The 11,332-nt window shown below is 40.1% G+C and overlaps 1 protein-coding gene across 1 annotated transcript in view; it reads left to right on the forward strand.

Moving 5' to 3' along the window:
• SVEP1 (sushi, von Willebrand factor type A, EGF and pentraxin domain containing 1) overlaps positions 1-10,958 on the forward strand; it is a gene marked incomplete at both ends in the record, with an annotated part of 210,241 nt that extends 199,283 nt beyond the window's left edge. The window contains 4 exons of the mRNA XM_080709637.1: positions 1,747-1,842; positions 3,570-3,665; positions 8,025-8,118; positions 10,937-10,958. Of these exons, the coding sequence (XP_080565763.1) occupies positions 1,747-1,842; positions 3,570-3,665; positions 8,025-8,118; positions 10,937-10,958 (308 nt within the window). The remainder of the gene's footprint in view (positions 1-1,746; positions 1,843-3,569; positions 3,666-8,024; positions 8,119-10,936) is intronic.
• Between the last annotated feature and the right edge of the window lie 374 nt (positions 10,959-11,332).

Consider the following 11,332-nt stretch of genomic DNA (forward strand, 5'->3'; position numbering starts at 1 on the left):
CAGGATAAAGTAAGGCTAGGAAGTGCTTGAGCAGCTGAGAAGGGATGGGTCCAGGGCACAGCCAATTCCTCTTTAGCGTGGATCAAGCACTCCCAACCAGGAGAACCTGAAGAGGATGCTACAGGTGGCTCACTGGTTCTCCATAGGCCCCACCAAGGGAGAATAATGCTTCAGGTTCTTTGGAAATAGACCAGATGACTCCCTGAAATTAGCAGAGGCTGGGGACCTTCATATGAAAGCAACCTTGCCTGTTAACCGCATGGAATCAGCTCCAGTCTAATGTGGGATTCACATCCTCAGGGCTGTTCAAGGTTACAGGGACTGTTCCACTGTAAAGGACCCCATCTGCCTCTCACATGGCTTACCTCAATCCCAAAAGCATGCTCATTACTCTAGAGGCTGTGAGGTCTTTTGACTTAAGGGCTTCTAAGACTCTGAGAAGTGTCCTAGGGAATAAGAGAAAGGCCACCAGGCCTCTGAAATCAAGTAGGGGATCTGAGAAAATGTGTTCAATTAAAAATTCATTAAAAAATGTAAGTACCTGTTCTAGACGTTTAGATCATTCTAGGGAAGACAGAAATATAAGTAGGAAGAAAGACACCAGCCATAGAGAGGGATGGGTGATTTATTGACATGAGCATACATATAAAGAAGGCCTGTTAAAGTTTTGGAGTGGGGAGGAATAAGGAAGAGGGAAGACATGACTTGTCCACTTGGGAGTTGGGGAAAGTCAGGGAATACTTCCCAGAGAAGGAGACATTTGAACCAGGTCTTAAATAGGGAGAGAAAATTTAGTAGTAAAGAATTAGGGCCAAGGGAAGAGAAAGAAAAGAGTATCCAGGTAGAGGGAAACACAGTATGTTCAACAATATGACATCTGGAAAGGGCACAGCCTCTTGGAGAGCTGAGTGTCTAGGTCAGCTAGGTCTGAAATTTCTTCCAGGAATTGGCAAAAATCAAAATATCAATGACTGAACCTTCATTTGCAGCAGCCAAGATAGTGGCATCAACCTGCCAACAAAGGAATAAGTAAAGGAAATGTGTCATGGAATATTATTCAGTGTTTTTAAAAGAAGGAATTTATTTTGTTTGCAATGACAAACCTGAAAGCCATTATGCTAAGGGAAATAAGCCAAGAGCAGAAAAATAAATACTGAGTGATTTGACTTGGTAGGGGGGATCTAAAATAGTCAAACTCATAGAAGCAGAGAGTATAATGGTGATTGCCAGGGACAGGGTAGGGTTAGACAAGAAGATGTTTGTCCAAAGAGATAAAGTTTCAGTTTTGCAAGATAAGTAGTTTCTAAAGATCTAATGCACAGCAGTGTAGCTACAGTTACCAATACTGTATTGTTTATTGGAAATTTTCTAAGAGGATAAACCTTAAGTGTTCTCACTAAAAAGAAATAAAATAAAGACCATGGTAAGTATACAAGGTATAAATATAACAACAAGAGTGATTGTGGTAACTATTTCACAATGTAAGTATAAAGCAAAAGCCAACTTGTAAATCTTAAATATATACAATATTGGCTTGTCTAGTATACCTCAGTAAAACTGGGGGAAGTACAATGATAACAGCCAATAAAATGCTACAGTTTCATATAGTGAAATTTCCTCTTGAGGTTAGATTTGGTTTCTTTCTTTAAAGCTTGCGTCAAGGAAATACGGTGAGCTACAATCCTATTTTCTGCCCACCGCCCTTCCATAATTCTCCAAATATAACCCATCCTGCTTCCTTTCCAGCTGTATGCCGATTTCCATGTCAGAACGGAGGTGTCTGCCAACGCCCCAATGCCTGCTCCTGCCCCGATGGCTGGATGGGGCGGCTCTGTGAAGAGCGTGAGTCCTACCTCCTATCTTACTTTGAGTCCTGATAATTTGCCTAGAAGCTGCTTACTCCAGCTTAGAGGAGTTTCTAGAAAAAGGCTTCACCATTGAGAGACATTCAGTGGCTAAAATCCTTGTAGAAGAGCAGACAGAGGACATAGCACTAATCTAGTATGTCAATAGGCTGCAAGAGGTCTAGAATATTAATGATCTTGAAAATATAGAAATCAGGAGACTCCTCAAGCCATCTTCACAGCCTTCCTGGCACATATCTACAAGAGTCTTCCTGGAAAGGAGCTTGTAATAGGTTTGCAGCCTCCTCCTTCCCTTGTCTCAGATCTATCATGCAGTATGCCAGCTACTGCTTCAGTCAGTGTAAATGCACATTGCCCTTCACAGCCACCATCCACTCTTCGTAAAGAGGAGTAGTCCCTCTTGATGAAGAAAATAAGGGAACCTGGCACTCAGAATCTATGCCGTGCTTTATAAGTTAATACAGAATTTGATCTTTACGACATATGTTTGAATTTCTAGGGGAGTCTAAATAAGTGATTTTAAATGGTCTTGAATGTCTAAGTGACACTGTTCCCATATCTTAGTATATATTAAGGATAAAATGGTTTCATGTTTCAATGCGAGTGATGTATAAAAGCTGTAGTGAGTCATTAATGTGTTTATGCCAGTTTTTCTAAGTGACAGGTATTTTATAAAGAATATTAGAATTGAATAAGTATGATTTTTTTCAACTACTTTATAAAGGAAACCATATGATGGAAATAAATTTATGCTGTTAACACCCAATACAAATATTCTCACAATGATTAGAAAAGAAGAGAGATCATATTTTCTTATTTCTTCTTAATTATTCCTTTTCACCTGGAGTTCCCAGAAGTACCTGCTATCATTCCAAGGGTCCAAAAACACAAAGAACATTTATTCTGGGTACCTCAGTAACAGATCTGGCTGAGCATAACCCTGCCCTTCTGCATGAGACCAGGGCCTCCCAGGGTTTAATGGGCATACAAATCAACCACGAGAAGCTGCTAAAAAGCAGGTTCCAACTCAGTAGATCTGGAGTAGGACCTGAGACTCTGCATGTGTAGGCACCTCCTAGATGATACCAGTTCTATTGGTTAGACAATTGCACTCTGAGTAGCAAGACAACAGATTTTAAGCAAACTCTGGCTCTTCTATGAGGAATGATTGCTATGAAGGATGTAAGGAGGAGGTCTGTTTCAGTTACCATCAAGCCTCAGCTCCTAGGGAATAAAGGGCAAGCTGTCCCCTTACTTCTAAAATGTTGCAAACACTAGCCTGCGGAATAGCCCATCTGATTCCCACTCTCAAATTTAGTTCAAGAAGAGAGCCTTCGGCAACCAAACCCTCACAGAGCACTTTACATAATGTATTACGGAAATCTGAAATGATAATAGATGGAGATCATTCTGTTTGCTTTGTAAAGAGCTGGGGCCGAGCACTTAGCAAACATCGATTACAGAGTGTCCTCACCCAGAGTACAGCTGGCATTCGAGCACTGCATCCAGCTGAGGATCCAGACTACTTTCCTGATTGTGTTTTCCTGGTGATACTCATTAGTAAGCAAAGCACATTCAAGAAGATTCTCTACTGGGTCATCCAAGGTTTCACTTCTCCTACAAAATGTTTTATGAATGCATGGACATATCTGAGCATATGTAATTCAATCAAATCAATTTTAGTCCTCCCCCTTTCTTTTTTAGCAATATGCATTCTTCCCTGTCTGAATGGTGGTCGCTGCGTGGCTCCTTATCAGTGTGACTGCCCACCTGGCTGGACTGGGTCTCGCTGTCATACAGGTGGGCTTCCTCTCATTGTTCTTTGGTTTTTGTTGTTGTTTTAATGGCTCGGTCCCAGGAGACACTGACAAGTATAACTCAGACTCAAAGACTGTGTTGAAACAAAATCCCAAAGATTCTCTGGACTCTTTCAAGAGAGTCGGCCTCAACACTGAACTGGATTACTACCTGAAAAGCAAAACTCGGGCTTGAGCCAAAGAACAGCAATTGGGCTGGAGGTGTGGAGGGTAGAATGCCTAGCATGTGCGCACCCCTGGGTTTGATTACCAAAACCACACACACACACACACACACACACACACACAGGCCCTAAAATACAAAGAATAGCATTTTTGTCAACTCTTTTGCAGCATGTAAATCGGGCAGTATATAGAGGTTCAGAAGATTTATTTCAGCCTCTATGAAGCTAAATTACTAAATACATTTTAGAAAAAAATGAGGCCATACAGTAAAAAAAAAAAAAAAAAAAAAAAACTCCTTTAAGGTTTGGTCCCTTGTTGTTGACAACAATAACAAGCTGTGGTTGGTTGATGACAAGCACATCCCAGAAGCGACCCTCACATACAGCATGCATCCCACCTTACTTGACACCTGCTTGGCTCTTGCTTATCTCTCCAGCCCTACCCCCACTAGATCGTATGCCACGCAAAGGTGGACTTCACTCTTTATCATCTTACCTCCCAGTGCCTAGCATAGTACCCAAACACAATAGGTTTTCAGTTAATGTCAAATAAATTAGTCTTTAAAACCAGGTTTTTACCTTTTTAATGTCCTAAATTTTAAGCTACTATTAAAAGAATGGGACTTGCAATACTTATTATGAATATTTATTATACCACCTCTTTAGTGGGGTCAATTTTAAAGTGGAGCAGGTTTACTGACACTGGACCTGCCATAAGTACTAAAGCTTGGGTGACTTAGCTACCAAACCAGGATTTTTTTTTTTTATAGTAAACCAGGAAAATAAGAGTGAATGATACTACCTCACAGGCAAAATCTGATATGTAATCACCGTGCCTAAAGCCCAGAATGAGCCATTCATGAATGCCAACAAGGAAAAACATCCTGGAAGCTAAATATAAAGGCTTTATTTGAGGCACTTAAAGAAAAATATAGTATTTGCTTATTAAAAGTCAACTTTGATATTTATCAGCACCTCTCATCTGCCCCAAATTTAAATCTCCTGCAAACCACTCATGCCCGTTCCCAGGCACCTTACCACTGCAGGTAGTAGTGCCATCCTTCCAGAGGAATGGATCATTCTTGATCCTCCATTTTCTACATGTGAGATCACAAATATCTCTTTTTGCTCCTTCCTGTGCAGTATCATCTTCCATAACCCGCTGTTACCTGCTAACAAAATACCTCTGCTCTAGATCATGGCCAGCATCCAGTAGTTCACTTTCTCATTTCCATTTTCAGGCTTAACATCATTAATGTTCTGCCCTGAGGATGTCTCTTTCCTGTTTAAGAACCAGAATGGTTCTTTATTGTCTCCACCTTCAGTCTGAATTCCGGCATCCAAGATGCTGCCTAGAATGGCTTCAACCCCACTCACTTTCCATCCTACCAGTCACGCAGTGACCCTTGCAGTGGTGACTTCTATTTACCCTCAAGCAGCCTCTTCTCCCAGCCCCCAGTCTCTTAGCATTTGCTCCTGGTCTCCCTCTTTCCTCTGAACTATTTTAACCTTACGCAACCCCAAAGCTCTCCCTAAGTTTCTTTTTCTTTCAAACTAACTATGTCACTATAGTTTATTTTGTGACATCATTTCTGTAAGTGATAGAAGGGTGAAGAAGACAGAAAATAAAATGCCACTCTCTCATTAGAGAATTAGAACATGTAGTTTAAAGCCCCATTGTTTATAAGAAATGCATTTGTTTGTATTTCTTTTAGCTTTTTATTCTTCCTTTTTTAAAAATGTGGCATCAAGACCTCAGCACAAATCCTACATACACATCCTAAGCACACAAAGGGACATAAAACAGGAGCTCAGATCCTGCCCTCCGGAATTTTAATTTAGAAAAGAGGAAGGGCTGAAGAAGGGTGTTTAAATGCATAACTAAGATATAGTAAGATAGCGGCTGGCTGCTCACATTCTATAAAATGGGCTGTGACACCAGTGAAATCAGGCAAGCTAACTAAGTGTTGAGGTTCAGAAAACGCTTCGCAATCCTAGAATCTGAGGACTAGCAGGTGGAGTCATGGGGAGGAGGTTACTGAAAGACATGAAGCATAAAGCCCAGAGGTGTGCTCAGTCAGGGAGAACTGGAGCCAGAGAAATGTGGGCATGGGGCTGGAAATGGAGCCTTGGAGACAGACAGCATCAGGAAACATGTGTGAGGGAAGTTCAAGATGCTGGATTACACCTTGTGAGTATCAGAAGCCCCCAGAATGATTTTAGCAGAAGAGTTATGTGATCAGATTTTCTCTTAGGAAAGTGATTTGAGCAGCAGCATGGAAAATGGCAGAAGGTAGAGCTTAGAGAGATGAGTTGGACGGTTTTAGAAGCAGAAGAGGCCAGAAGTACTGAAGTCAGGAGAAGTGAGAACCAAAAAAGGTGGATCCAGGAGAAGAGAGGGAAGTCAGATAAATGCTATTTCATTACAGGTTAGTTGTGGGGGTAAAATGTCTGTTTCCAGCTTGGGCCCAGGAGTAGAAGGCTGTGCCACTTCCTGAGCTCGAGAAGTGAGGAGGAGAAGATATGGGGCATAGGGAAGGGCGAGGATGGACACTGAGTTTGAGGGATCTGTGGAACATACACGGCTAGACAGATAGCGAGCAAGTAGGCTCCCAAAAGATACATGTAGATTGCAGATAAGGATGCATAAGTCATCACTGTAAAACATTCATGAAAGAGAAAATAAGACTGTGCAGAAGGCACTTGGCATGAGAGGCTGCCCCAGAAGGAAGCACTGGAGGCACTGAGGTTAGAGGGAAGGAGGACACTGTTAAGCTTTTCAACAGGAAAGTAAAAATGATGACTAGTTAATCAGTACAGCCAGGCACCCCTAACTCAGCAGGCTCCTGAAAAGCAGTATGCTTTTTAATATCAGCAAGCCCAAACCATGGAAAACTCACTTTAGATATTGGGTTTTATTTTGCTGGATTTAATCCTATTGCTTTCATTATTTCCTTTCAATATTAAATCACAAATAAGTGAGTTCTGCAGGCCTGCTCTTCCTCTAGCAAACCAGGAGACGCTAGCTCCTCAAGGGGAGAGTCTGGTATTTGACTTGTCCTCTTCACCCCGTGTCTATCAACTGCCTGGTACTTGCTTAGGTATTTCCCCCATGTTTTATAAATGAACAATTAAAGAAATGACATTTAATTATATCTCATTAAAGAGGAGCCTTCCATTCAGGAAAGGGCTTTACCTTGGGCGCTAGGAGACTGAAATATTTCTCACCTCTAGCCTTCCCCAATAGGCATTCTCTTTGATAGGTTAAGCTTGCTGGTATTAGATCTTCTTTTTTTTCTTGTGGTACTTGGGATTAACCCAGGGGCATTCTATCTTTGAGTCATACCCCCATCCCTATTTTATTTTTTGTTTTGAAACAGGATCTCATTAAGTTGCAGAAGGTCTTGCTAAGTTGCTGAGGCTGTTCTCAAACCTGCTATCCTCTCTAAGTCTTCCAAGTACTGGGATTACAGGCATGGGCTACCACATCTAACTGCATCCTCAGTTTTTTAACAAATAGAGTCATGCAGATGAAAATTTATGAAAATACGGATTTGTGAAAGATGCCTAGAGAGTAAATCTTGGGATATTCTCTCAGTGTTATCATGGCTGGTTTTTAACCCTAATTCAGTTTCTATAATCCCAATTACAGCTATCAAAAGCAATGAAATGTGTCTCCCAGCCCAAAGCAAAAGGCTTCTAAATCATCTATTGTTTTATACAATCCATATGCCCAACTTACTAGCCTAAGACTTGGTGGCTGACTTAATCCCTCAAACAGAGGGTTTAGTGCTAACTCCCGGAAGAGACTCACAACCCAATTGAGCATAAAAAAAAAAATTCAGCTCATAACAAAGTGCCAGGCTGCTTGCATAAGAAAAAAAAATATTTAAAAAGATAGAAATCAGTGGACTTGGAATAATCAGCAAAACTTCCCAGACATTGGTAGAACTTAACCAGGAATTGAATGTGAAAACTTCCTAGCTTGAAAGGAAAATGGGAGGTGGTACCTTCTAAAGATGTGAGGTCAAGCAGAGGGGTCAAAATGATGCAAACGGTATAAGAGCAGTAGTGGCTGCAACAGGAAATAGGCACAAATCTTGCAATGTGAGCCTTCATGGGTATATTCAGAATTTTTAGGTATGAATTAAATAAATGCATGATTTTTTTTATCCCAGCTATTTGCCAGTCTCCTTGCCTAAATGGCGGAAAATGTGTAAGACCGAACCGATGCCACTGTCTCTCAGCTTGGACAGGACATGACTGCTCCAGGTAAGACAACCCCAAACTAATGCTAATCTATAACATAAAAATTGGAATTCAAGATAAGTTATATCAAGGGATAAAAGATAGCTCTAGTTTGAGTGTAAGCTCTTCTGTATCCCAAAATATTAAGATACAATCTCTAAATCTGAACACAAGCCAAAGATAAAAAATTTAGTTTGTTCAGGATTGACAAATAAGACAATCCTTTATCAAAAATAAATAGTCCTGGAGTCATTACAACAGCACATATACTAAAATCAGAACTATAAGGAGAAGATTAATATAGCCTCTGTTCAAGTATTATACAGATTCATGAAGGATTCTGATATTTTTACAATAAAAAAAGAAAAGGTTAAATAAATAAACCATCTTCTTAAACAGAAAATGTCCTTCATATGCAAAGAGGTAATATGAATAATGAACTCAATATATTTTATTGAAATATATTTGTGCTCATGATTACAATAAAATAAAATATTAAATTTATCATAGATACCAATTTTGTCTCATATTTTTGGTATGTATATATACAGTTTCTCATTGGCTACAGAAAAGAGCTATGTAAAAACGTTTGTTAATTGGCTCCTCATTTCTGTGCTAATAAATATCAGAATTGAAAAAAGTATCAAAAAATTAAGTCTAAGAGAAAATAGTTTGAAAATCACTTATACCTTTTTAAGCCTCAGGAAATGTCAGACATTTTTGTCTGACATATTGTCGGCATTCATTGTCCTCACAAATGTTAGAGTGTTGGAATATTATCAGTCTATTTTAAGATTTTTTCAGTGTACAAGCTGTGTTTCATCACTTTGATTTGTATTTTCTGCTTTAACCCCCATGTTATAGGAATAACTAAAAATAAATGGACATCATCATATTTGTTTTTTAAAGTAGAAAATGTAGTTAACAACTCTTAGTTTTTCATTTGCTGTTAACGTCATTTGAGTTGGCCTGTCAAAGTCAATTCATGAAAACAAAAAGTTGTTGAAGTAAAAATGGAATTTAAATATGTCCCGTGCCAGTGATTTTTTTTTAATATAAACTCAAGTGTATGCCATTTCTGCAGAGAGAGAGAAAAAAAAAAAAAACTAAACCCTAAAGGAGAACTTTGGAGTGAACAAATGTATTTAAAAGCTGCCAAGATAAAGAATATAGTTTTTACCTAAGAGTAGAGTTGAAATTTTTAAGAAAATGAAAGCCAAAGGAAGAATATAAAAAGGAAGAGAAAACAAAAGGGAAATAAAACAGTGACTTAAAAAGAACTGAAAGCATCTTTAACTTGATCATTTTAGACTTTATATTTCAATCCTCATTTTACAGATTAAAAGAAAACTCAAGAGTTTCCATGGCTCCCCAGTGTCCAAATGTCTCTATAAGAGTACTGCTTTCACAAGGGAAGGGTATTCACGAGCTTATATAAGAGGCTAGATCCAGCCGGGCGTGGTGGGGCACGCTTGTGATCCCAGCATTCCTGAGGCTGAGGCCAGAGGATCAATCGTCCTCAGCTACTTAGGCCCTTTGCAACTCAATGAGACCCAGTTTCAAAATAAAGAATAAAACATAGTGCAGGGGGTGTAGCTCGGAGGTCGAATGCCCCTGGGTTCCATCCCCAGACCCGCACAAAAAAAAAAAAAAAAAAAAAAAAAAGAGGCTAGATTTTTTTTTATGCAAAAAAATTTGATATAGGAATCCAAGAAAATTTAAGGCAAATTAGGCTAAGAAGTCTATCCACGCTCCAGGCAAGGCTAGCTAGCCACCGAGGGGACCGGCAGGCTCCCTCCTTATGCTGTAACCATTTCTTTTAAGAGACCCATACTAATTAGTGAAAGTCTAACTAGATTAAGCAAATAAAGGAACTTGTCATGGGAACCCAACAACAGAGTGGCTGGGCATCAGGGGTCCAGAACAAGGGGACTTGAGAGCCACCAAAGCCTCCCTACCTCCTGCCTCACCTCCTCCCTCCAGGGGCTGCTCCATCCTCTCTCCGGCTGCAGAGGAGTTTCCTTTGCTCTTCAGTTTGCATGGAATAGTGGAACTGCTCACAGCTCCCCATCTCACACATCATTCTGCAATGTCCAGAGATATAACACACTCTCCCAGTTTAAAACTTCAGGAGAAGGACCCTGATTGGCCCAGACTCGGGGTCCTGCGTGCATCCAAGGACTGTGATGCTCGGTTGGGCAATGTTGTGCTAACATGAAGAGTCAGTCTTGTAAAACTGTGGATAAAGGAGAGGGGAGGCTGGCCATCCCTAAAAGAAAGGAAGGGAGAGTATAATTTTGGACCGTGAAAGGGAAACGGTGCTTTTCTGAGACATCCAAACAGTAAATGTTCACATATAATTGTTTTCCTTCTCTTCCACACATGATTGAGTGTCTTAAGGATTATATGCTTAGTCCTTGTGCAGGCACAACAGTGTACCTTAGATAAATGCTCACTGACCAGGGAGCAATTTCCTGGTGTAAATGACAGTAGGTGGAGACATGTCTTGTGGCATCCATCAAATCACACAACCATACTGACGAAGAAGACTGGCCAGGTGTTGTTCCCAAGTAGTTCAGTTTTTGGTTTTTGTTTTGTTTTGTGTTTTGTTTTTGCTTTTGTTTTCTCTTATGGTGCCAGAGATGGAACCCAGAGGCATTCTACCACTGAGTTACTCCCCAGCTTGTTTAGTCGTCTTAAACCTGAGACCCTCCCGTCTCGGCCTCCCAAGTACTGGGATACCATGCCTGACTTTAATCTTGTTTTAATCAGCCACCAAAAAGCTGCTGCCTCTTCAGTTTAGTCTTTTCTCTTGAATCTGTCTGTTTTGTTTTTCCCCCAGGAAAAGGAGAACTGGTTTTTAACCACAGCACAACCAACTGGCTCCTCACCTCGAGCAGAATCATCTCTTCTCAGTAGCGCCTGGGCCCCCTGAAAGAAACAAAAAGAAAATTCAACATGGTACTGGGGCTGGTTTTGTTCAGCAGACATGCTATGTGAGGTTTACTTTTTAATTCTGTGATATATTTTGTTATTCCTTGTGACATCCCTTTTCTTACATGTCTCCATTTTTAAATATGCCTGTATTTTCTATATAGAAGTTATATTAAATAGATGCTGGTCCACCCTTACAAAATGTACATACTCTACTGTCTCTTGGGAAAGTTCCTGGGACACATTTTTATTCAGTTACTTCAAATGATTTTTTCCATTAAAATATATTTTGCTACTAAATAAT

Source organism: Muscardinus avellanarius, assembly GCF_963383645.1.
Source record: "Muscardinus avellanarius genome assembly, chromosome: 13".
NCBI lineage: Eukaryota > Metazoa > Chordata > Mammalia > Rodentia > Gliridae > Muscardinus > Muscardinus avellanarius.